At 49.5% G+C, this 26,367-nt stretch overlaps 1 protein-coding gene across 1 annotated transcript in view; it reads right to left on the bottom strand.

Annotated features, from left to right (window-relative positions):
* The window catches only part of LOC102449495 (A.superbus venom factor 1-like), a 73,788-nt gene that overhangs the window by 13,149 nt on the left and 34,272 nt on the right, over positions 1 to 26,367 (bottom strand). Inside the window, exons 18-31 of the mRNA XM_025180411.3 lie at positions 25,935 to 26,052; positions 23,222 to 23,307; positions 22,919 to 23,058; positions 20,881 to 21,093; positions 20,216 to 20,282; positions 18,341 to 18,427; positions 17,028 to 17,231; positions 15,524 to 15,599; positions 11,527 to 11,686; positions 7,804 to 7,899; positions 5,733 to 5,883; positions 3,721 to 3,881; positions 3,173 to 3,331; positions 1,042 to 1,192 (exon numbers count right to left, since the gene is read on the bottom strand). Of these exons, the coding sequence (XP_025036196.3) occupies positions 1,042 to 1,192; positions 3,173 to 3,331; positions 3,721 to 3,881; positions 5,733 to 5,883; positions 7,804 to 7,899; positions 11,527 to 11,686; positions 15,524 to 15,599; positions 17,028 to 17,231; positions 18,341 to 18,427; positions 20,216 to 20,282; positions 20,881 to 21,093; positions 22,919 to 23,058; positions 23,222 to 23,307; positions 25,935 to 26,052 (1,869 nt within the window). The remainder of the gene's footprint in view (positions 1 to 1,041; positions 1,193 to 3,172; positions 3,332 to 3,720; positions 3,882 to 5,732; positions 5,884 to 7,803; positions 7,900 to 11,526; positions 11,687 to 15,523; positions 15,600 to 17,027; positions 17,232 to 18,340; positions 18,428 to 20,215; positions 20,283 to 20,880; positions 21,094 to 22,918; positions 23,059 to 23,221; positions 23,308 to 25,934; positions 26,053 to 26,367) is intronic.

Raw genomic sequence — 26,367 nt, 5'->3', positions numbered from 1 at the left:
GAAGAAGGGGCCAGTGTAGACACAGCCCCAGGGTTTAAATCTGAAGTAACTCTGTGGAAGATAAGGGATTTACATGGGGTAACTGAGAGCAGAATGTCTCTACGGCTCACACTCCCCACCTTAAAAGTGAACTACTCCCATACATTAGAACTCAGTATTTCTGAGAAAATATGTGCCTGTATCTTTATTTGTTAATTGAATCACCATATAGGTGTGTGAACAATAACCAGTGCATTAAATGGTGGTAGAAATGTAGCCGTGTTAGTCTGGTGCTACACAGTCCTGTTTTTCGTTTCAGTGCATTAAACAATGCATATTTACTGTCTGCTAATTTTCAAGGCCACTCTTCTATTTTGCTCCTGATCTGGGAATGTGAATACAGGTTGGACCTCTCTGGTGCGGTACCTTCGGGACATGAGCAGTCCCGAACCAGGGCACTTGCTAGACCACGGGAGGTCAATGATAGCCCCTCTGCTGCCAGCTTCTGGCCACTGAGCTCCACCTCCAGCTTGTGCTCCTGGACCCCAATCCCAACCGCTGGGCTCTTCTTGTGACCCCTGTCAATGAGCTCCGACCCCAGTCACCGGCCCCCTGGCCTTGGGGCTCTGCTCCCAGCCACCAGACCCACTCTCTGATCCAGCATTATCCATGGTTCTGCAGTGCTAATTTTCCCCCATGAGTATTGCAACCCCACGGGGTCCCCACTGATGCTGGGCCATAGAAATTGCCAGACTGCAGAGATGCAGATTAGAGAGGTTCATCCTGTATTTGAAATTTCACAAAAGTTTGGTGGTACCTGCTTGCACTTTCTTCTCCCAGACTCTCCACCATGCTTTCTCTTATCAAGTGAGGAGTGTGATTTACTGAACCATCAGGCCAAATTCTGCTCTATTACACTGATATAAATCCACTGCACTCTATGGAGTTACTTCAGATTAAACTAGTGTAACTGATCAGAATGTAGCGTGGCATTCAGGGATGAACAGTTACAGAAAACTTAAACTAGCCATTCAAGGCAGACGTGACAGAAGAGTGACTTACCACCTTGGGCTTCCTGGACAGACACGCTCAAGTCAAATGTCTTACACTGGGATTCATCCTCCCGTATCCTTGCATTATAATCAGTCACCGCAGTTAATGTCACTTGTCCATAGCCTTCTGCTGTGATGGTGAAGTTTTCATTGAATTTAGTCTGTAAAGAACATGCACTTAGATGTGACGGATTCCTTACACATATTTCATCATTTTAAGTAAGACGAATGCAGTTAGGAGCTAATGCCTGTGAAAGGTGCCAGACTCCCAGCATGGGCATTTTTTTATTTCCTCTGTATCCAGAACATCTAGGGTGTATCTAGACTACACCTCTCTGTTGACAGAGGGATGCAAATCAAGCATGTTGCAATTGCTAATGAAGCAGGGATTTAAATATCCTGTGCTTCATTTGCATAAATATGGACACAGCTTTTTACCGAAATGGAGTTTTTTCTAAAAAAAAGGCAGTCTAGATGCAGATCTGTTGAAAATGAACCCTTTTTTCGAAAGAGCCTGTATTCCTAAAAAATGAGGTTTACAGGATCTTTCGAAAAAGGGTTTATTTTCAACACATCCACTTCTAGACTGCTGGTTGTTTTGAAAAAAAGAGATGGCCATGTTTATGCTAATACAGCGTGGGATATTTAAATCCCTGCTTCATTAGCAATTTCAGTGTGCTTGATTTGCATCCCTCTGTTGACAGAGGGATGCAGTCTAGTTGTAGCCCTACAGTGCAAACTTCCACGCAGACATTACCTTCTTAATGTGCTTCAACTTTGTTCCAAATCAGTCATTTCTATGGCATTTGACAAACGACTTTGTAAGTGCTAAATGTATTAATATTAAGGCTTAATGGACGTGACAAAGTTCCTACTTAACTTTGGTGACAGGAGCGGCCCGAGGCCAGCTGCAGCAGCTGGTGTCGTAGGTGGGGCAGCACAATTGGTGCCCCTGCCTGCATGGCCGTCAATGGCCGTGATGTCATCATCGGGCGCCCGGTCCAGTGGCACCCTAGGCAGCTGCCTAACTTGCCTAGGCTCATGGGCTGCCCCTGCTTGGTGGCTCCAGTGCTTTCAGGCAGATTACTTGCCTCAGAGGCTCACCAGCAGCCCTCAATTTAGATACCAGTTGGCTGTTTGTCGAGCTACTCTTATCATTGGCCAGCATGGGGAAAAGAGGGAAACCAAACTTCATAGTCTTTGTGGCCCCTCACAGTGGTACATGGTAGGACAAGCCCTTGTACCAAAGTCAGTCTCTTTCTATTATTGAAACGAGGAGCTGGGAGGAGGGGGACAGGCCGGGCCTGCTCTTTACTTTGAGTTCCAGCCCAGAGTCTCTGTAACAGCAGATGTCTATTGTGTTTTTGTAACAGCTGCATGACAGCTACGAATCCCTGGGCCACTTCCCCACGGCCTTCCCCAGCACCTTCCTTACCAGAGGTTCTTCCTCCTGGTACCCGCTTGCATTTTCTTCTCCCAGCCTCTCCACCACACTCTCATAAGCACCTTCCTCACACACTGAGAAAACAGTAGGGAAGGCTTTTTAAACCCGTCTCAACTAGTTCTTAATGGGTCCCCAGGTGTTCTGATTAGTCTGACTCCCAGGAGCCTGGAAGCCTCCTAATTGGCCTGCTGTAACTAGTCATCATGACTAACCCAAAGCACTTAGGGAAACCTCAAGAGAGCAGAGAGGAGATGAGGGAATGGTGCTGAGAGCCGGATCTGGACTAGAAATATGGTCTGAAACTGTGCCAAGTTGAAGTGTGAGTTCACCTTTGTTAGCATCAAACCCCTGTGAATGGTTCGATGAGATTTCAGCCCAAATGACAGAGAACTCTCAAAAGATCATCTGGTCAGGCGAGATTTGTGCCACCTTTAATGAGTTTCTGGGATTTCTGATCACAAGCACAGAAATTGCACCCTTCACCCAATGACATCTCTCAGGCCCAGTTGTTTGAGAACTGTTCTCCATATTGGACCACCTCAGTCCCGGGAATAGGAAAAGGCCCCTTCTAGTTTTGGCTACAGGACCCAAACTGCACAGACAAGTTCAGATTTGAATTTCTCATTGGGTCTTCCTTCTCTACAACAGACATAACAGAATTTGTATGTTTCCTGAATCACTCAGAGATGTACGGTACCTCAACTTTTCTGGTCAAATGGGCATTTGTATAAGCAATTCTGTATGTGAGCTTTTTAGCACGTCTAGGTAGGAGAAAAGACACATCCAACATTAGATCTTCATGGAGAGGCACATCTATATGATACTGCCCAAGAGCTTGCAACATCACCGTGGTAGCCTATAAAACCAGAAAGATGATAAAAAGGTTACATGAAATGAACATCGGAAGGCTTCAAAACCAAAAACTATTCTGAATTTCCTCCACTGCTCAGGCTTGGTTTCGAGAGCTACAGTATTCTTGTAAGGTGTTTAAAGTAAACTCATAGTTTACCTAAATGTTCAGTTTTTCAATCTTGACTTTAGTTTAAGAAAAAAATGTGGAGTATATCTCCGAAACTACTGGAGGACTGTTCTAACTATGTATGCTCCATGCCCCACTATACAGTCTAATTTTAAATTGCTCAAGTTATGAGGAGTCCCCCAACCCATTCCTTTGCAGATCTTTGTGCAAATCTTATATATGCAACTTGGAGGAGGAATTTACACGTAGAGGAAACTTCTACTTACTATAGAGTCATAACTCTCTACATAGTATGCCTGCTGTTTCAGCCATCTGACTACGGGCCCAACCAAATCAAACCTCTTCAAACGCAGCAAGGCTAGGAGAGCGTACGAGGTGCTCTCAGTGTTGAAGTTGGAGTTGTCTTGTTCCTCCCAACGATTTCCATCTAACAAAGAAATAGAACTAGAGAAATCCCCAAACACACAGAACAGTTCATGCTGAGCAGATCTGAATGAAAAATCCCACCTTCCGAGACACTCCCACAAACACTGCCAGCAACAAGCAATGGTGTGACAAGGAAGGTATTTCCCACACTAGGTCAGGAGGCTTAATGCCCTGTGGAAGGAGGAAGTCCTGCCCTGCCCCCCCCCCAGTCACACTGGGCATGCTCCAAGTGCAGGGACAGTGTAAAAGGGAGCAGCTCCGCTCAGTCTGGACTGGATGCTGAAGAAGGACCTGCTGCAAGAGCTCCAGGGGTGCCCCAGCCTGAGGCCTGGGTGACAGGAACCAGAGGTCTCAGAGACTATGTGGAGCATCCCCATGCCAGCTTTGGTAGGGAGTGACCCAAGGGGTGTGCACGGGTGGGATCTCCCACCAAAGTGACCTCAGTGTATTGCGGTTGAACTCCCTGCTGAGTGAGTGGTAGAGCACTCTGCCACTGACAGGGCTCTGGGTCAGGGCCTGGTGGAGTAGGTGGATCTAGGCACCCCACCATGGCTGCTGCCCCAAACTACTGACTCTTGCCATTAGGCTGTGATGCCTTGAACTGAGAGCTATTGCTACTGACGCTAGCCAGTGGGCTGTGTTGCCTCGAGATGACGCGTGCTTGCAACTTGACAAATGGTAACAAATCCATACCTATCTATATATATATTCCGAGACAAAAATATTGCATGAAGGTTCAGAGTGTACATCATTAAGGATTTTAAAAATTACAGATTACTGCATCAGTCACTCAGGAAATTTAGAACTAACAGAAATCCAAAAATGAATATCCAAACAATCTGAAATCTGCCCTGTAGTATGATTATGATTAAGACAATATAGTGCTTGTGGTTCCCATTTAGATTAAACTGATATTTAAAGAGAATGTTTCCCCTTATAGCATCACTACAGGACAGAGAGAGAGATTTTGTGTGTGCTTGAACGATGCATTTCCATATCTTAGTACATCTGGATTTGGATATATTTACAAATTTTCTGTAAAGTATTGTATTGACATGTACTCTCAACCTTTAACTCCATCTTAATGTAGTTATCATTTGGGAATAGTTTCATTTATCCTTGGAAGTATCTAAGAGTACGTCCACAGCGCGGGACAAAGTCAAGTTAAGATATGCAACTTTGGCTACGTCAACTGCGTAGCTGAAGTCAAAATAGCTTAATTTGACTTTTGCTGTTGTCTACACAGCAGGAACTTGAAGGAAGAACAAACACTCTTCCTTCGACTTCCCTTACTCCTCATAAAATGAGGGTTACAGAAGTTGGAGTAAGAAGCCTGTTATTTTGAAATCATTTCAAAATAACAGCTTGCTGTGTAGACTCACACTCTGTAATATTGAAATAACATGAGTTATTTTGAAACAAGTGTGCAGTGTAGACATAGCCTAAGGTAGTAACCAGAGATGTAAAATCCTATTTAATTAGTAAAGTGGCTAAATATAATGTTTAACTGGTTAACCAATTAAATGCAGGGAGTGGGTAGGGAGGCTGTAGCTGGGCTGGAGTTCCCCTGTCCACAGTGCACCCAGATCCACCATGGCTGGGGGCTATCCCGGCCAGACTAGAGTGCCCCCCACTCATGGTGGGCACCACGGGGCTGGAACAGCTTCCCGACCCAGCTCCAGCCCTCACTGGTTAACCATTAGCATCCCTAGAACACTGACTTCAATGGGACTACTTAGCATGTCCCTCACTTGTATCGGTCTCACTGCCCCCCTTTTTTTGTTGCTCGCTTTCGAATTCCATCCCAACATGGCCACTTCTCTCTCTTACTGAATTAGCCACAAGACTGTACCTTTTGAAGCTGCCATAAGCTCCTTTGCATCAGGCAGTTTGCCCATCAGTGCTAATGCATAGGATGTTATAGCCACGGTGTAGGGCCTTGTCAGAGAGCTGTACCTTGAGGACAAGTATTCTCCAGCTACAAGGATACTCTTGTGAAACCTCTGGGAAGTTAAAAAAAGACAAGGTAGAATTCAAGGTGTGGCTGGATTAGGCTGAGATTCTATTGATTCATTTCACCAGTCACATAACAATGTTAAGAAGTCTCAGAGGGAGAGCTGTGTTAGTTTGCAATGTGAAAAACATCACCATGTTAGTTTAGTTTGTCTTAGTTTGATCATGTAAATTCTGCTCTGTTGAGATGTATGAGTGTAACATGGCAGGCCTCACCACCACGCTGGCCTCCTACTGATCACTTAGAGCAGGGGTCTCCAAACTACGGCCCGCGGGCCGGATGCGGCCCGCGAGGCCCTCTCATCCGGCCCGTGGAGACTGTGACGGGGAAGAAACTCCCCGCACTAACAGCCCCTCCCCTGGAGAAGCGCCGAGCGGCGCAGCGCCGCGGAGCTGGGGCGGGGAAGAAACTCCCCACACTGACAGCCCCTCCCCCGGAGAAGCGCCGAGCGGCGCGGCGCAGCGCAGCGGAGCCCAGGGGAAAGCCCACGGGGAGGGGAGCGAGGGCGCACAGCCGCAGGCGTGGCAGGCGAGGAAGGCGGCAGGACCCAGGAGGAGAAGGGGCAGGGACGCCAGGGTGAGCGGCACGCCCCGTGTGTGCCGGCTCAAAAGGGGGAGGGGCCGGAAGGACAGGGGCCGCCGGCACTCACTTTCTTTTGGGCAAGCAGCCAGGAGAGGGAAGCCGGAGGAGCCAGCGGGACGGAGGAGGGACTCTGGACCCGCGCAGCCCTTGCCCTGGGCAGCGAGACTCCCCGGCCGGGGGTGCGGGGGATCGGAGCCGCCAACGGACGGCCACACGCCCTGCGGACCGACGGCCGAGCCCGGGCTCTGCGCGTCCCTCACAGCAAGAGGGGTTGGGACTTGGCGTGGACAATTGCTCCCTATTGGCCAGTGCGTTCTTATCCTATTGGCTAGCTCTCTCATGAGGTCACTAGTGGGCTGGGCTCTATTTTGGCATCCAGGAAACAATTTCACCATTCACACTAATACAGGTGTTCATGTGTAGTGTATCAATGTGTTATTAAATAATAACTGAATAAAATAATATTAAATAAATAATTAAAAACAACATCCATGTTTTGATTGTTTTTTATTTGGACCTCAAGTGTGTAGTCGGCCCCCGAACTGCTGTTTGATAGTTAATGCGGCCCTCGGGCAGAAAAGTTTGGAGACCCCTGACTTAGAGAATCAGCAAAATGCAGGACAATGTAGCACTTTAAAGACTAAAGTGCTACATTGTCCTGCATTTTGCTTCAGCTACCCCAGACTAACATGGCTACATTTCTATCACTATTCTACTTAGAGAATCAGCTCTTTGGTGTGGGAGCGCCCCCTTCTGGTTGGTGTCATGCCTGCTGTTACCTATTCTTCTCCGTCTCTGTTAGGACCCACGTCCTTCCCAGACCGTGGTGTTCTCCAACCTGGGTATTGCCCTACCACAGTGCCCCCACACTCTGGAGTCCTGTATGCCGTTGCCATTTGCTGCTTCTGGGTGGGAAACTGAAACTATTCTAGTCTGACAGCTGGATTTGCATTCCTCATAGTTTTGGCAAGAAATTTTGCCATACCACTCCTCCAAAAAATTTGAAAAAACTATTTTCTGAGGAATGAAGATGGCCTTATTTTTCCTTTCCTTTCCTTTTGATACAAATGCTAGTTCTCAACTTCCCTATTCTGTCAAGATCTTAATAGGGGTAGAACTTGGCATCACAGCCACGTTTGAAACCTGAGTTCTTCTGTGTGGACAGGAGAAGAAAATCTGGTGTCTTTTCTAACTTTTCCATTGCTGGATTCCTTACACCACATGCTTAGATACACCACAATTTTGGCTATTGGAGACAGGGATTAAGAACCCAAAGGTTGAAAGGATGGAAAATGTGGACAAGAATATCAATAAGCTACATACTCACAACGAACAGATTCTGGCAGATATCTTTGGACTCTAGCATTGCAATGAGAACGAACGCCGTTAAAGAGACCTCTGGCTCAGCACCCTGGTAACCTCCCTAAAGAGTAAGAAAGAAAAAATCTCTGGTTCAGAAAATCACTTGAGTATGTACTTTTTAAATAAAGACTAAGAAATAATAGCAAGTCCCCAATATATAGAATAGTGACAAAAAGCCATGATATGCTATAAGCAGATAGGAACAGCCATACTGGGTCAGACCAAAGGTCCACCTGGCCCAGTATCCTGCCTTCCAATAGTGGCCAATGCCAGGTGCCCCAGAAGAAGTGAACAGAACAGGGAATTATCAAGCAATCTTGTAGTACATTCCCAGCTTCTGGCAAGCAGAGGTACGGGACATTTCAGATTTTGGTTTTGTATCCTTGCCCATTGTGGCTAATAGCCATTGAATGACCTATTCTCTATGAACTTTTCGTTCTTTTTTTAACCCTGTTATAATCTTAGCCTGCACAAAATCTTCTAGCAATGAGTTCCACAGGTTGACCATGCATTGTGCCGGCCGTTCTTGTGCAAGAACCTGCAGAGCATCCACACTGCCCGCCCGCTCTTGCACAAGAGATTTACAGTACGGCATCAGAAGACAGGGCTTCTTGCACAAGAGGTATGCTCTTTTCTAACAAGTGTAAGCCCTCTTGCGCAAGAGGGCAGTGTGGACATATGGCAAGGCTTTCTTGTGCAAGAAAGCCCGATAGCTACAATGTCCATCAGAGCTTTCTTGTGCAAGAGAGCGTCCACACTGCCATGGATGCTCTAGCGCAAAAGCACATGGCAGTGTGGATGTGTTCTTGCGCAAGAACCCGCCAGTGTAGACATAGCCATAGAGTTGCACTGCTGGAGTTGAGGTGCCACATATGGAGCCTAGATGATCTACTGCCTCTCCAGTTCCTTCTTGCAAGATTCCTCGGACTGAGAGGAAGATGGATGGACATGAGCAACACATCTGGAAGAACACCAGCTACAGGAATGTAGGGAACCATTTTTTCTTTTTTCTGCTTGCTCATGTTGATGCCAATTAGGTGACTCCCAAGCCTTACCTAGGCGGTGGGGTGGGGGTTCATGGAATGACTGATGGAAGCACTGCTCTGCCGAATGCTGCATCGTTCCTGGCATGCTGGGTGACAGCATAATGGGAAGAGACAGTGTGGTCCGAGGACCATGCTGCCTCTCCACCGATCTCCTGGATTGGGACCTGGGCCGGGAAGGCCTCCAAAGAGGCCTGTGAGCTGGTGGAATGTGCTGTCAGTGTGGGGGCATGGACCTTTGCCAAGTCATAGCATGTCCAGATACAGGACATGATCCATGGTAATATTCCTTGAGAGGAGGCTCTTCATCTTGTGTGCTCCTGTGACAAATAGCTGGCTTGGCTTTGTGGAATGGCTTTGTTTGTTCAACATACAAAGCCACCGAATGCCCAGGGAGTGGAGCCTTTGCTCATGGCCATTGGCATGAGGCTCTGGGGAAAAGACTGGTTTGGTTGGCATGGGACTATGAGACCACCTTCAGGAGGAATGCTGGATGAGGTCAAACACCTTGTCCTGGTAAAATACTGTGTAGGGGAGTTCAGAGGTGAGGGCCTTGAGCTCAGACACCCTCCTGGCTGAAGTTATTATGACCAGGAAAGTCACATTAGAAGGCAGAAAGAGCAGTGAGCATGTCATGAGGGCTCAAATGGGGACCCATTGGCCTCAAGAGTACCAGGGTAAGAGCCCAAACAGATATAATCTGGCTAGTCCTTTTAAGAATGGCTGCACTGCCAGACTAGCGAGGACAGCACAGCCAGACTCTCTTGGGATGGAAATTGAAATTGGGAGCTAGGTGAACCTTTATCCATGAGTGTGACAAGCCCTGCTGTTTCAAATTTAACAGATAGTCCAAGATAAAGGGAATCCCAGATTGTTTTGGAGAAACACGGCTTTGCGAACCCCAAACTGAGAGCCTCTCCCACTCGGCTATGTAGGTAGCATCGGCCAATGGTTTTCTACTGCCAAGAAGAACCTTCCTAATGGGACCCGAGCACATGAGCTGTAGCAGATTTAACTGCGCTGTTCCCAAGCCATGAGCTGGAGAGACTTCAGATTAGAGTGCTGGACCTGGCCCTTACGCTAAGCTATCAAATCTGGAACTAACGGGTCGGATGATCGGGGTATCCACAGAGAGCTCCAGCAACAGGGTGTACCACTGCTGTCATGGTCAGTCTGGTGCCACCAGAATCGCAGAGGCTCCATCCCTCTGGACCTTGAGGAGGATCCTGCGAATGAGCGTGGCAAGCGGAAATGCGCAGAAGAGGAGGCCCTTCCGTGGAAGAAGAAATATGTCTACCAGCAAGCCCAGCCTGGGATTTAGGAAAGAGCAGAACTGTTGGCACTTCCTGTGACAAGCTGATGGTGCCAGGTGTTGTGCAGGCAGGGAGGGGTGTTCCACACCCCCCTTCGGGATCTGACACTCTGCTGCCCGGGCAGGGGAGCGCCCCTCCCAGCTGTCTTCTGTGCTTCTTTCTCGGTACAGGAGACGGTGAGCAGCGCCGTGATTGCTCCCACGAACCAGTCTTGAGCGCCAGTGCCGAGTAGCTCTGACCCCAGAGTCCTTCCCCGGCAGCATGTCTCGGACTGACAGCAGAGCTCTGCACACCAGTTCCAAGGAGCCAGACACCATGTCTGTGGGGTTCAACACCAACTACAGGTGCAGAGCCACTTCCATTAGCAGCAGCTTCAGCCCGTGGTTCTTTTCCTTCCTGCTGTAGGGCTACACATTTTGCACCTGTCTGTTTGGCAGGACTCCCCTGGGCACTCTGAACAAGGTGGGTGGGGGTTGCCCTCTGGCAAACCACCCAGGTTGGAGGCATGCCTGTCCCCGAGGGGAGATAAGGGAGCTGGGGGGGAAACCCCAGCAGCAAGAGTTCAATTAGCCTCAACTATTTTGACTATTTACAGAAACATGTACAAAAAGCAAGCTAGAGGGTCCCTCGTATGGAGAAATCTGAAATGCCCAACGACTGGCATTGGTGGTAAAGAGGAACGGGAGAGGCGGCAGGTTGGCAGAGCCCTATATGCGGCACCATGAAAGTGGGACTCCATGGGACTCCATAGCTGAGCCTATGGGTACCGCTAGGGAAAAAATCTTCCGGTGACTGTGCACATGGTGCACACACACCTAACTGGGATCAACACGAGCAAGCTCAAAGGGAAGAACAAGGCAGAACCCTGGCCTGCTGCTGCGACAGACCTTGCCTCGTTCCCTGCCCTCTGGCTCCTGACTACTGACTCCATCTTGGCTCTAAGCCCTAGACCTGGGCTACCAAATCTGGCTCGATCCCTCAGTCTTGGCTGACAGTGTTTGTAACCACTGGGCCTAACTGCTCACTTCCTGGCTTCTATGTAGCACTTTAAAGACTAAGAAGGTAGTTTAATAGGTGATGAGCTTTCGTGGGCCAGACCCACTTCCTCAAATTATATGAGGAAGTGGGTTTGGCCCACGAAAGCTCATCACCTATTAAGCCATCTTGTTAGTCTTTAAAGTGCTACATAGTTTTTCCTTTTGTTTTAGCAAGATCAGACTAACACAGCTACCTCTCTACTTCTATCCTGGCTTCTGACACTTTCTGACTTTAAAAGTTTTAAGTTTCTAGGCTGAACAGGCAGGGTGTGGTTGGGGTGTTTTAGGAACTTACCACCATCTCTTTCTGGATCACAGGAGAATCTTCTTTGAAAGTCCCATCAGAGTTGTGCTTTTCCAGGGACAGCCAGTGCCCAGCATTACAAATTACTTCAGAAGGAATAGGCACCAGGTGGCTAGCCATAGCAAAGACCTTTGTTACGTATGCTGTCAGCCTAAGGGGTCAACACGCAGTGTCAGTCACTTGTTCTCCATCGGAGTCCCTGCCATGACTCTGAAATCCTCCCCACAGGAGCATCGGTGCCAAAGATTTACCAACCCCACTCACGCATCTGCTGGCAAATTTCAGCTACAACTTTAAATTGTGAATGAGAGGCAAGAAGGGGCACTCATGGGCCAGCTATGCTAAGAAACAGAAAGGCTACATCTAGTCTGGCATGATTTTCCGGAAATGCTTTTAGCAGAAAAGTTTTCCATTAAAAGCATTTTCGGAACAGAGCGTCTAGATTGGCACAGACGCTTTTCCGCAAAAAAGCCCCAATCGCCATTTTCGCGATTGGGGCTTTTTTGTAGAAAACAAATCTGAGCTGTCTACACTGGCCCTTTTGCGCAAAAGCTTTGCACAAAAGGGCTTTTGCCCAAGCAGGAGCAGCATAGCATTTCCGCAAGAACACTGACAATCTTACATGAGATCATCAGTGCTTTTGCGGAAATTCAAGCGGCCAGTGTAGACAGCTGGCAAGTTTTTCCACAAAAGCAGCTGATTTTCTGGAAAAACTGGCCAGTCTAGAGTATCTAAGGAGGACGCTCCTCTCTTCTGACTCTCTGAAAAAGGTGGTTAGAATAATCTGATGTGGAAGGGTGTCATTGTGCTGTCTTTATGGCCGCTGGCACAGGGGAGGAAGACCACCTGTTCTGGACACTGGTTTTAAAGCTTCTGAACTCCTATGCAAAGGGTGTGATTGTGCACATGTGGGAGGAACAAAAAGCAGCACACGGTTTTACACAGCGATCATTCATCCAAGCACTAAACAGGCCTGAATCTCCTGGCCTGAGATGGAGGGAGATCATATCTCAAACATGGTCTAGCTGTCACGGTGGACTTACACCCTGTGAAAACATACCCCTTGAGAAGTGGACCGAGACCAACCACATTCCAGAGAAGCCAGTTGTGACAGGATGTTTGCCTTGCACTGGCGCTTTAAGGGCAAAACCCCAGCCCTGAGCAAGGGCTAAGAGCAAAGCTCCAGCTGAAGCAGTTCTGCTAATGAGGGCCCAGCTGGGGGCTATATAAAGAAGGACTTGTGGCACCTAAAGGAAAACTGACTGTTGCTCTGGCTAGAGAGCAGTAGGGACCTGCCTGCCAGGGAAGCAGGAGGCTTCCTGGAGATAGAACAGGGCTAGGGAAGCTCTGGTCAAGCAAGCTCCCAGGTTGCAGTGTCTGAAGCAAGCCCCAAGGCTACTAAGGCTGTAGAGAGGTGGGCGGGGCAGCAGGTCCACATCCCTTGGCCAGCAATAAGTGGCCATTGCAGACTGCAGTTTGCCCCTGAGTCTGACTGGCAGAGGTTTATTGAGACAAAGTGGGTACAGGGGAACTGGGGGCCCCTGGGGAGCAGAGGACCCTGGAGTGCAAAGTGGAGTGAACAACAAACCCCTGGAAGGGGGCTCAGAGACTGGAGTGGGCAGTGTCCCGAAGAGGACTCCAGGGTCAAAGTAGGGTTACCGGGTAGCTTCAGAAAAAAAACAGACAGGCTTGATTGGGAGGGGGGAAGGACCTGGCAGGGAGGGGAGCAGGGCTGGCTGGGAGGAGGAAGCAGGGGGACGGGAAGCCGGGCTTGTGGGGGGGCCAGTGGGGCTAGCTGGGGAGATAGGGGGAGGGGAGGTGGCTGGCAGGAAGCAGGGCTGGTCAGGGGGAGGGGTGGAGTCAGTGGCAGCAGGGCTGGTGGGGGGAGATTGGGAGGAGGAGAACTGGCCAGAAGGAAAAGCAGGGCTTGCCAGGAGGGGGTCAAGGGGATTGGGCCAGTCGGGAGGGGGTCAATGGGAGTGGGGCAGGCCAGCGGGTGAGAGAATCGGCTGGTGGCGAGCAGGACTGACCTGGGCATGTGAAGATCCCAGCGTGTCCTGCACACGGTCCTGGCAAAGCACGAGCAAGTCTGGCTATGGCTCCACAATGTGCTTGAACAGCACTCAGGAGCACGGACAGGACTTCTACTCCTCCCCAAGGCATCACTCCTACGCTCCCAGCGCTGATCATGCCCCACCTCCCAGCCACTCCCCCCGCCCCCGCCAGGCTTCTGTGGGGTGTCCTTCCGGAAAACCAGAAAATACCAGACATTGCACATGTCTAGTATTTTCTGATTTTTTTTTACCAGACAGAGGGCCCCCAAACCAGACTGGTTGAATACTGGACACCTGGCAACCCTAGGTCAGAGACACACAGAGAGAGACCAGCTAGAGGGAGGCCTCCAGCAAGTCATCAAGCTAATTCCAAGGGTTGGTGAGTCGGCCCCATGACACCAGTGAACAGCCATCAGGCTTTGCTCTCAGCCCTTGCTCAGGGCTGGCGTTTTGCCCTTAAAGGGCCAGTGCAGGGCAAACTTCCTGTCATAAAGAGCTTATATAAAATGTGGTTGGTCTTGGTCCAGTTCCTAAAGATCCACTTCTACACATTGGACCAGAGTTGTCTTTCCACTAAGGCTGTTTTAAACCCCTCTGGTAGGTAGAAGGGCCTTAAAGAATGTGTAAATATAATTAATGGCCACTGTAAGGGAGCCTTTTATACAGGCAGTCCCCGGGTTACATGGATCCGACTTACATCGGATCCCTACTTACAAACGGGGTGAGGCAACCCCGCACTAGCTGTGCCCCCTCCCCCCCCCCAGAAGACCAGGGAGACACGGAGCGGCTTTTCTCAGCAGATACCTCAGCTTGAGAATAAAGGACTAAGGGAAGTGAGGTGTGGGAAATAAAACTGAGCTCTGGAGAAATGTTTGGCTAGAGTTTCCCCTACAATATGTACCAGTTCCGACTTACATACAAATTCAACTTAAGAACAAACCTACAGTCCCTATCTTGTACGTAACCTGGGGACTGCCTGTACTTCCAAAATAATATAAAGTGGCTGTAGGCTGTATCTATGTTAGTGCTTTTATCGGTACAATTTCTGGCACTCAGGGGTGTGAAAAAACACTCTGAAACCCTGAACTGACAAGTTTTACTGACAAAACTGCCAGTGTGACCAGCGGTTTGTTGGTGGGAGACGATCTTACCTCGACAAAACTACTGCCACTCATTAGGGGCGGTTTTATTTTGTCAGCAGAAAAGTTCTCCCCTGCCAGCAAAGGATGGTGATGCAGGAGACCTTACAGCATTGCTGCTGTAAGGTCAGTAGGGTAGACAGGGCTAGTGTGAATGAAAATCAGATCCATAAGGTGATTGGTTTTGGAGAGGAGACTAGTTTATCATAAGCGGCGAGGAGTCCTGTGGCACCTTATAGACTGACTGAAGTGTAGGAGCATAAGCTTTCGTGGGCAAAGACCCACTTTGTCAGATGCATGTCATAGTTTATCATACAAGATTAGGGTTGGAAGAGACCTCAGGAGACCACTACTCCAACTCCCTGTTCAAAGCAGGACTAACTCCAAGTAAATCATCCCAGCCAGGACTTAAAAACTTCCAGGGGTGGAGATTCCACCTGCTCCCTAGGGAACCCATCCCAGTGCATCATCACCCTCCTACGGACATAGCTTTTTCCAAATATCCAACCTAGACCTTCTCTACTGCCACTTGAGACCATGGCTCTTTGCTCTGCCACCTGACAGCACTGAAAACAGCCTCTCTCCATCCTCTTTGGAACCCCCTGTAGGTCACTGAAAGCTGCCATCATATCCTCCATTACTCTTCTCTTCTGAAGACTAAAGTCCATTTCCCTCAGCCTCTCCTCATTAGTCCTGTGCTCCAGCCCCGCAATCATGCTCTGTATAATTATAATATCTTGTCAAATAACGGGGTGGTCCTTTGGTCATCAAGAGTTACAGACCAGCTGAGCTTACCATGTACTGGAAGGCTTGTCTTGGAAAGCTGCATAGGAGTGGTCATGTTTTTTAAAAACTAGCTGCTGCATGTAACCTGAAAAAGAGCAAGACATATCTGGGAAATACCTGCCTGTCTCATTTTTAACCACAGGCTTTTACATGGGCAAGGCTGTCATTCAAACAGAACTCAGGGGGCACAACCCCATGCAAGTATCCCATGCTCTGAGCTGTCTCCCGGCTTAAACCTTCCTGTTGTGCTTTTCTCTTGCGTCACAGCTGAGTTCTCTCTTCCTGCCTTCCCTCTGCCATCTGTCTCCTACCTCTTGTGTTAGTGCTCTCACATAGGGGCTAGCAGCCAAGTGAACCAGCGAAGAACATGAAGCTCCTGAATTAATCACTCCAGTCTCTTGGATCTGTGTTACTTTTCACTCTGCCTGTGGACTTCTGATGCACCCTCACGTCTAGACTCAGCCATGACCTGAGCACTGCCCTAGGATCAGACAGGGCTGCCTTACAGGAGGAAATTTAAGGAGACAATAGTGACAACACGGGCAGATCAGCCTCCATCAGGGGAGCTGGCAGCCTGTGCATACCCCAGGACAAGGTGGGGTGGCTCTGCTCTCCCCGAAGCGGTGAGGCCTTGGCAGGAGGGGTGGGGCTGTGGGCAGCCAGCCCTCCACACCATCCAGAGTACAGCACGCACGCCCTCAGAGCCTCACAGAGTGCACGACATGGCACTCTGGTGGCAATTTAAAGTGCCCGGAGCTCCAATAGCATTGGCAGCAGCTGGGAGCCCTGGACTCCTTTGAATTGCCAGGCCCCAGGGCAACTGGGGCCTCTGCACTGTGACTGCCTATTGCAGTAGTGAGGTTGATACTGTGGACATCTGAACGGACATCAGGAACTGAACAGAGACCACCCACTGCAGCCCACACGACAGCCAGCAAAAAGTAAATTTTCTGCAGTGCCTGAGCTGCGGCAGATTTGAACTGGCAGCACGTGGGTGAATTGTTCAGAGACTGTTCAATCCTGTCTTTGCGCAATGGCATATACAGGCTGTGGCGGATTAGCTACTGGCTTGATGGGGCCTGTGCCCAGGGGCCCTGGCCATCTGGAGAACCCAGTAAAAATCTGTCTCCAAACAGTGAAAGCCTAGAGCCCCTAAAGAAGTGCCACGTGGGTGGGGTGGGGAAAGCCCCACAGCCCAAACCCCACTCCCCAGTAGTGCAAGGTAGGGTAGGGGAAGCCCCAGTACTGGTCTTGGGCCTGGAGCTTTCACTCCCTACTGCTGCCGTAGGCAAGACAGAGAGAACTTGCCTGGTCTTGGATAGGCAGAACGGGGCAGGACCATAGACAGAAAGAAGATGGGACCAAGGCAGAAGGGGCCGGCGGGGGCTCCCCATTGCTTTGGTCCAGGGCCCCATGAAATCTTACTCTGCCGTGTAGACAGGACTCTCACATGCTAGGAAAGAACACGAGTCTGCCTCGAGATCTGCTGTCTCGCATCAGAGCCACCTCTTACCTTGCAGGATCAGATTGCGGGCTTCCACCCTCAGATCCACGCCGATCTTCTCCCACTGCTCCGTGTGGTCCAGGTAGAGGGTGGCGATGACTGTTGTGGACATATTCTTCATGTTAACCTCACCGTTGCCATGAGGTTTCAGAATGAATTGGTTAAGGCGGGTGCCATCAAAGGGTTCTTCTGTCAGGTAGAGCACAGGCTTTCCTGGCCATGAGAACACAGTGTGAATTCCGGCAGAGAGGCAGGGCTGGTGGGGACAGGGAGAGGGAGAGAGAGCACGCACCACTCCTCAACCACTTCCCTCAGCACCTGCTGAAGTCAAGGGACCCAGCATGTTGCAGGACCCTGTCCTAAGCCTGGATCAACTGACCCAAGTCTGTGTGTTCTAAGGCATCTCCTAATACTGTGTCCTCAAGCCCTCATGTCTACTCTACTACCGTTACTGTCTATACTCCAGTCTATATCTATGTCCGTCACCACCGCTTGCCACTCTACTGAAACCACGTGTCGTTCTCAATCATCTGTGGTAAATTCATGGGCACCTCATAGTTGTCCCAACATTGTGTATCATGGGCATTTGGAACTGAATGGCTACAACAGGGAGAGAATCCAGATATCCCTGCTCCGAAGCTAGAGGAAAGACAACATGAATGTATTTGCTAGATCCGTGGTCCAACCCGTTCTGAAGCAGCAGCCACTGGGAGTGGATACTGCCATAGCGAACTAGCCACACTCAATCGGCGAAATAGCCTATGGAGCTATAGTCACATGCTCTGCTTCCCCTACTAGCTCTCTTCTGCCCCCTGCGTATGCCTCATTTATGAGCACATTTGGGCTATGTCTACACTGGCAGCTTCTTGTGTGAGTAATATGCAAATGAAGCTAAGCATGGAATATCGCTGAGCCTCATTTACATACCTAATGAGCCACCATTTTTTTCAGAAAAGGCTCTTGTGCAAGAAGGAGCATCTACACTTCCCCTTCTTGCACAAGAAAAACCCTCTTGCGCAATGCCCTTACACCTATTACTTTTCCGGAAGAACGGCATTGCGCAAGAGGGTTTTTCTTGCGCAAGAAGGGGCAGTGTAGATGCTCCTTCTTGCACACGAGCCTCTTCTGAAAAAAATGATGGCTCATTAGGTATGCAAATGAGGCTCGGCAATATTCCACGCTTAGCCTCATTTGAATATTACTCGCGTAAGAAGCTGCCAGTGTAGACATAGCCTTGCTGTGGTACAGCTATCATGTCTCCATGGCCTCTATACTTCATTCTCTATCTAAGCAGAATGCTCTTTAAAACCACAATCTCTTGCCTTGGAATATGATTCTGGTCTGCGACTCCGTGTTGGGAACCATGTCGTCTATATCTGCAGCGCCCACCATCACTTCTTGGACGCCATCTGAAAAGGGTGTGGGAGAACCACAATCAGGCCGACTGTTCCAGTGTGCTGGAGGTGGCTGCTGCTATTTCTCAAATGTTACTCTGTGGGCGCTTTATGTTCCTGCATAGTCCAGCACACGGCTCCCTCTATTTTTTCCATCCGTGTGTGGAATACATTTTGTTATGTGCACCAAAGCATGAGCAGTTGTGCATCACCAATAGAAGCACCTGCTGCTGGAATCTCTCCTGGGTGGCTGCCCAAGTGCTAAGCTTACAGGGAAAACTGGTCCAGCTTGGTGGGCTGGGACAATGGAGAGGGCTGTAATGGTGTAAGCTGTCCCTTTAAAGACAGACCCATATCAGGCATTGGCCTGTGGGATGAACGTGGGAATTTTTTATATTTTAACAAGAACTGGCTGAAATCTACACACATGAATGTAAGAACCTGAGTTGGAATGGAATGGAAGAGCCAAGGACTGGGCCATTAACACTTAACAACTGGGGCAACCCAAAGCAGGCAACTTCCTCCAATACTGCAGGGAAGCACAGTCAGGAGATCACAGCTGGAAGGAATAACGTGTCAAGAGGCTGCCTTTCAAGCCTGGCCTGTTGAACAGACGTCACACAAACAGGGACAGAGAGAAAAGATGGAGCCCAGAGAATCATGGCATGGCAAAGCTATTGCTGCGATCAGTCTGGAGTGACTGATAATCAATCACTCTGGGTATGTCTACACTACCCTCCTAGTTCGAACTAGGAGGGTAATGTAGGCATACTGCACTTGCAAATGAAGCCCGGGATTTGAATTTCCCGGGCTTCATTTGCATAAGCGGGGAGCCGCCATTTTTAAAACCCCGCTGGTTCGAACCCCGTGCAGCGCGGCTACACGGGGCTCGAACTAGGTAGTTCGGACTAGGCTTCCTATTCTGAACTACCGGTACACCTCGTGGAACCAGCGGGGTTTTAAAAATGGCAGCTCCCCGCTTATGCAAATGAAGCCCGGGAAATTCAAATCCCGGGCTTCATTTGCAAGTGCGGTATGCCTACATTACCCCGCTAGTTCGAACTAGCGGGGTAGTGTAGACATACCCTTTGTTTTAAGGGTGGCTTTTCTGTGCTGACCCAAGGACTCCGGGGTGCTCTGTTCCAGCTGGCTAATAAATGCTCCGCAGCTCTGGAAAGCCTGCCTGGTACCAGGGTAAGTTCTTCTAGGCTAGCACTGCTCTAAGAAGATAAAGTCTCTGCAGGACCTTGTATGAAGTTGGACTCATTGGCGGAGCTCACGGTGGACCCAGTCCTGGGGTTCGAGTGCTAATGTGACCTGCCCTTGTGGAAAAGCACAAACTCCTGGGTTCTGGCACAGTAGTGAGGTGACTCCCAAGAGGCTTAGCTCAGACAGACCCGTACCAGGCACAGGCTTGTTACTAATTTCAGGTCAGAAGGGAAGCTGGAGTAGCAATGCATGCTGGGAAAGGGGACGGCTTACAAAGCAACTTGGTCAGAGGCCTGAAGAAGGTAAGAAGCAGCTTGTGAGGAGTCCTGAAGAGAAAAAGGCTGCTACCGGGTAGGGTTGCCAAATGGTTGAAACAAAAATACCGAACATGCCTCTCCCCCCTGAAAAAATTCTGTTGAAGGGGGAAAAAAAAGGGGGAGGGAGACCAAAGTTGTTGTTCTCTGAATTTTTTTACTGGAAAGGAGGTGAAAATACCGGACTGTCTGGGTGATTACCGGACACCTGGCAACCCTAGTGGGTTAATTGCTCCTTTCTGTGGGCACTGTATGAAGGCAAATCATTAGGGTCACTTACTTATTCCTTTCCTAGCAGGATCCAAGAGCATGGACGCAATCGTTTTTGTCTCTTTCCTCCCTTCAGGCTAGACAGAAAGAAAAAGGACAAATGCTCTAATGGCCATGTCATTGTCCGGTGCTTTCGGCGGCAGTGAGGAGCATGTGAAATATCAGCAAGAAGGAAGCAGTGATGTTTAGTCGAGGATCTGACCAGGATGTCTGGAAATACGAGGCACTCTCCTGCCCCCCTTCAGATCCTAGTTAGGAAGCTTCCAGAGCAGAATTCTTGGGGGATGCTTAGGATGGAACTAAGACTCCCTTTAGAGCTAGGCATTGATGCTTCTTTGCTTGGCTCCCAGGGGTCCTTGCTGAGTGATTGGAGACACTCCCTGGGTGCACTGAGTCTGCATGGATTCCACTACCTACTGGTCTAAGGAGCAACACACTGAGCCTAATGAATTTGTCCGTGGTCTCGTATGTGATGTTTTGCAGGGCCAAATGCGAGACTGCCCTTCCAGCCCCAACCCTGCTGAGTGCCACACTGGAAGGAAGGAAGAGAGCTGACAAAAGGGATGCTAGTGTTAATTGTCATGGTTAAAGTAAAGCACCAGTTTAAGAGACTGGCTTGTCTGTCCTTCAGCCTCTTGCCCTACAGTGGACAAAAGTCCGTAAGTTGGTACCTACCACGACTTTCAGCTTCTTTTTCACATGATCAGCCTCATTGGAGTGCCACACAGCTGCACTGATTTCCAGGTTATGGAATCCCAGCTGCAGTGGGACAATCACAAATGGCAAGGCCCGGGAAGACCTGGCTTTCAAATTGAATATCTGCCGGTAGTTTGCCTTGGAAGAGGACGGGCTGCAGAAAGCCGGATTATACATCAGCTCCATGCGGACCTGAACAGGGATGTGGCAGTTAGGGAGAGAAAAACAGCAGAGGCCCTCATTCTATGACAAGTTAAGGGCCTGATCCTGTTTAGTGCTCCATGACCCGGCATGCCGAGGGCGCACAAAATCAAACAGGATTGGGCCTACAACTAAGCTTAGCACTGGAATGCCCGCAGAAACCTGAGCATAGGAACTGTTAACCAAAGGATGCCAAAAGAAGAGCTGAAACTGCTTAATTGGAAATCTGCCGATGGGGAGCATATACTCGGCTGTACAGTGCAGGTACGCAAGAAGCACGTAACTGTGTATTAAAGTGCTGGTTTGCCAGCCACTAGAGAATAATACTCTGTTTATCTACAGATCAGGACCAGCCTGGACAGCTTCCCCACACAAACACCCCTGAGAGTGGAAAAAAGTGAGATGGAATTTCACCCAAGTGCTTAGCTTACAGGAAATACTGCAATCCACTGCAATTTAGCACATCCAACTGTCTGTGAAGGGGTCTTGGCTGGGTAGAACAGGCAGTGTTCTATCATTACAGCCACCATTAGGAGAGATTTAAGCTGATATTGCCATGTTACAAACACATCTTCTGCTATGAAACCCCCACTTTGTTCCCCACAGGACACCAGTCAGCCCTCAGCTGTCACACAGCACCTGGGCTATTTATGACTTAGAGCTGTCCTGAAAATGTTAACGTGTAAACTTCAGGGAAGCATCTGTGTGAAGCACCAGCATGATCTGAGATACTGCATTCTACATCCAGAGAAACCGGTAGTTCAGGAGAAAGTACTGTCCCGATCACCAAAGGATCTGGGAACCAACCATCCATGGACAGAGTGATCATCAGAAAGTGGATTTTTTCTTTTTTGGGCTTGTGCAGATTTGACAATGCATGGGAGAAGGGGTGGCCCGTGTGTATAGGCTGACTCAGGGCTCCCAATGATGACGTCATGCCATCGAGGGCTATGGAGGCAGGGGCGCCAATTGCGCATTCCGCCTGGGGCGCCAGCTGCCAGCAGCCTACCTCGGGCTGCCCCTGCATGTGAGTGTCAAAGATTGAGACAGTCTCAAACTGCCGTCAATTTCACACCTGTTGCCAACAGTCAAGAACACCACTTTTCCCCCACTGAAGGTGGGGGTGAGGAAACATTTTTGGAGCAGAGATGGCCAGGATCGCTAACTGGTCACAGTGGCTAGGAAGCTGGGCCATCCCCTTTTCCTGTAGGTTATAACCCTGCCTATTTGCCGCCGTAGCCTCACTGACATCAGTGGGCGTAAGAAGCGAGAAAAGGAAAAGGGCGGAACAGAAGACAGCAAGCAAAGAGACTAGAAAGGGACATGAAGGAAGATGATGGGGAAGGGAAAGAGAGGGGAGAGAGTGCCATGAGGCAGGAAAGGGAGAAGGCGATGGGGGAATCAGAGAGGTGAAGGAAGGGGTAAGAAAACATGAGACATGTGGAAGAAGTCTGATAGGAATGGAAGAGCAGGTCTGGGAAGAAAGGGCCAGGAGCTGGAGAAGGAAAGGATGGCAGTTTCCTTTCTCTGCCATAGCAGTTAGGGAAAGAGAAATCCACTTCCCCAGTGGTGCAGGGCAGGCATTGTAGGGTGACTTTTCATACTGAAACAATCTTCTTCCAATGGGGGTTCTTCCTCATAGTTAAGGCCCTTGAAGGCAAGCCAGAAACCCATTACATTGATTTTAAAGCCAAACTTATTACATTAGGGCTGTCTGCCAAGATTTTTGAAGATTGGAGATTGATGCACAAGCACACATGGCAATTTCATCAAAGCCCCAACTTGATTTCAGAGCTCTGTGGGGCTGCAAATTTACCTTGATGTCTTGCTCCAGGTAGCTGTAAAAAATAGCCTGGATTTCCACTGGTTCATTCCGCACTACGGAGTAGGGCAGCCGGAGGTCAATGGTGAATGTTTTCAGTACCGTGATCTCATAGGGGTCAGCCACACAGATCCCTGCATAGTCAGCGGGAAAACACAGCATGTACATGCTGCTATCTCATCGATTGTTCCATCTCATGGTGAGTTTTCCAAGGCTCACTGTAACCTGGAGAGTACTCTCCATTCGCACCCTTTCTTGCATCCTCCTGCTCTCCAAAGAGCAGTCTGTGTGCCTTACCTGTGGTCTCTGAGACGCTCACAGCCCGCACTTGCCAGGTTGTGATGGAATCCTTCAGGAAAATATGTATCGTCTTGGGAAAGTTTCTACATGGTAAGAAAAGGGCAGGTTATTTTATAGAAGGAGAAGCTGGGGCTTTATGGTCCTTCCCAATCCCAGGATCCAAACAGACCTGGCTTAGCGCATGTCTACACTAGGTAATTATTTTGAAATTACTAAATTTGGGATAACTCCTGAATTAACAAAATTGAAATACCGTGACCCCACTATGGGGGGCCTCGAAATGAATCTGAGCCAAGCTCTGTTACTGTGGAGGCCCAGGAAGCACTGGGAGTAATTACTTTGAATGATTCTGGCAAGTAGTCATTTCGAAGGAGCAGCCGCGGAGCTATTTCTAATAACTATTTTGAAATAAGCATTATTCCCTGAGGAAAGCAGGAATACACATTTTGAAATAACCAGCCTGTTATTTCAAAGTAACCAGCCTGTTATCATATATATAGTAGCCCAGTGTCTGACAGTCTGTAACGCTGAAATGCTGGCTGTTCCCTCTGGCCGGTGCTGTTGCCTGAAATTCTGGTTGTTCCCTCTGGGTGGTGCTGTTGCTGAAATGCTGGCTGTTCCCTGTGGTGGCCCATGCTGGAGGCTTGCTCCCCCACGACAGCCTGGCTGAGCGGTGCAGAAGTCAGCCGAGCGCCACGGCGGGAGGGGAAGGGGGACGGGGCAGTGACGTGCGGCGTGACAGCGGCTCCAGGCCCCGCCCCCTGACCGTGAACGTCACCGCCCCACCCCCCTTCGCCTCCTGCCGTGGCGCTTGGCTGACTTCTGTGCCACTCAGCTGGGCCGCAGCGTGGGAGCAAGTGGCGCAAGCAACTGTTTAGGCTCTGCGCTCCCCGTGCAGTGCAGGGAATGCAGAGCCCAAATGGCTGTTTGGGCTCCGTGGTCCCATGAGTGAGAGGCAGGAGAGGGAGGAGAAAAGAAAGAGCGAGAAGGGAGGAAGAAAGAGCGAGAAGGGAGGGATAGCTCGGTGGTTTGAGCATTGGCCTGTTAAACCTAGGGTTGCGAGTTGAATCCTTGAGGAGGCCGTTTAGAGATTTGGGGCAAACATCTATGAGGGATGGTACTTGGTCCTCTTGTGAAGACAGGGGACTGGACTTAATGACCTTTTGAGGTCCCTTCCAGTTCTAGGAAATAGGCAATCTCCATTTATATAGGAGGCAGAGGAGAGCTGAGGGGGGTGGGAGGAGGGAGAGAGATGGAGCGAGAGACCAGAGGCTCAGGAGAGAAGACCGACGTGGAGGAGAGACCTGAAAATCCTGTTTTATGATGGGCTGATTGGCTAGTCATATATATAGTAGCCCAGTGTCTGTGAGTCTGTAATGCTGAAATGCTGGCTGTTCCCTCTGAGTGGCCTGTGTTGCATGAGGAGTGCGGGGCCGAAACGGCCGCTTGCTCCCCCGCTGTGGCCTGGCTGAGTGGCACAGAAGTCAGCAGAGCGCCACAGCAGGAGGCGAAGGAAGGGCGAGGCGGTGACGTGCAGCGTGACAGTGGCTCCAGGCCCCGCACCCTAGCCGTGAATGTCACCGCCCCACCCCCCTTCACCTCCCGCCATGGCACTTGGCTAACTTCTGTGCTGCTCAGCCAGTCCGCCACGTGGGAGCAGGCGGCACAAGCGACCGTTTGGGATCCGTGCCCCCCCCATGCACCCTCCAAACGGCCATTTGGGCTCCGCAGTCCCCCAAGTGAGAGGCAGGAAGGGGAGGAGAAGTGAAAGAGTGAGAGAGAGAGAGAGGCAGGAGGCGGAGGAGAGCTGAGAGAGAGAGAGACAGAGACAGAGCGAGAGACCAGAGGCTCAGGAGAGAAGACCAACGTGGAGGAGAGACCTGAAAATCCCATCTTATGACGGGCTAATTGGCTAGTTTCAAAATAATTCCCTAGTGTAGATCAGGGCTTTGAGATATATACCTGAAATTCTGACCTTCTATGCTCAGTGTCTTCCCTATGAGTCAGAAGTGAATCAAACCCCAATCAGAGTATATGAATGATGGGGCAACCATCATTTGGGGGTCATGTCAAACTATATTCCTGACCCTTGTGGTCATTAAAGACCCACGCAGACAGGGAACTAGGCCCTGAATACTATTCAGATTCCAATCTGGTAATGACGATCTCTTCTAATACTCAGAAATGTGGTCTGGATGTTTAAGCACAAGCCAAGGAAACAGGAAGGCCTGAATTTTAATCCTCTTTCTGTATGAGACAAGTCTCTGTGCCTTAGTTTCCATGGCTGTAAAATAGGAAAGATTTACCCCATGGAAGCATTTCTGTGAACTAACTAGATAACAGTGTTTGCAAAGAGCTTTGAACATGCAAAACTCTACACAAGTGCTAAGGAGATGAGAGTGTTCTCCCCTTCATGTACGATATCATGTCTTTATTTGTACTGCACAGTTTGGGGGCAATCCATACATATTCTCCCTGTAGTTTTAATTGGATGATTTTTTCCTTCGCTTCCTGTCCTAAGTGGCTCAGTTTTCAAACTCAGAAGTAGCCACATTTCAGTGAAGCAATTCCTATATGAGTAGTGTGTAAAAATGGTTTGGGGAGACGTCAGAGCAAAAGGCAGGTTGTGGTGCCAGTTTATGTAAGGCTTTTGACTGGGGGGCAAGGTATTGCAGGGAGAAAGAAGAGCAACACAGCGACACATTCTCACCCCTCTTGGTTTGGCGGCTTAGTCATCTGTTCAATTTGCCATAACCAGCTCTCTGGAAAAATGCTTCTTGTTGCGATCTCGTCATTTGGTAGGAAATCATCATCATCGATGAAGTCACCTGGGAAATCAAAACAGACTGTCAGCTCAGCTCTCTTGGCTTAATTGCCGAGTTTGGCAAGCTCCAAGTTCGCCGTGAAGACGCTTCTGTTATGACACATCACAGTGTGGAAGCAGAGTCTATGTTCTGGTGATGTAGCATGGGTGGACTGATGGATAGGGAAGCCACCAACCTCTCCTCTTCCCTATACTTGGCTGCCTGTTTCCACGCAGGCTCTCAGAGCAGAAGGCCCATCTTGTGGCTGCTTTCCCCTGTGACCACCCATTCCTGCTCCCTCCTCTGTGGTGTGCTCCTGGCATACTAGCTAGCATGGGG

Source organism: Pelodiscus sinensis, chromosome 31 (genome assembly GCF_052426305.1).
Source record: "Pelodiscus sinensis isolate ZL-2025 chromosome 31, ASM5242630v1, whole genome shotgun sequence".
Classification (NCBI taxonomy): Eukaryota; Metazoa; Chordata; order Testudines; family Trionychidae; genus Pelodiscus; species Pelodiscus sinensis.
The sequence above is the reverse complement of the archived record's forward strand: the minus strand, read 5'-3'. Positions and strand labels throughout refer to the sequence as shown.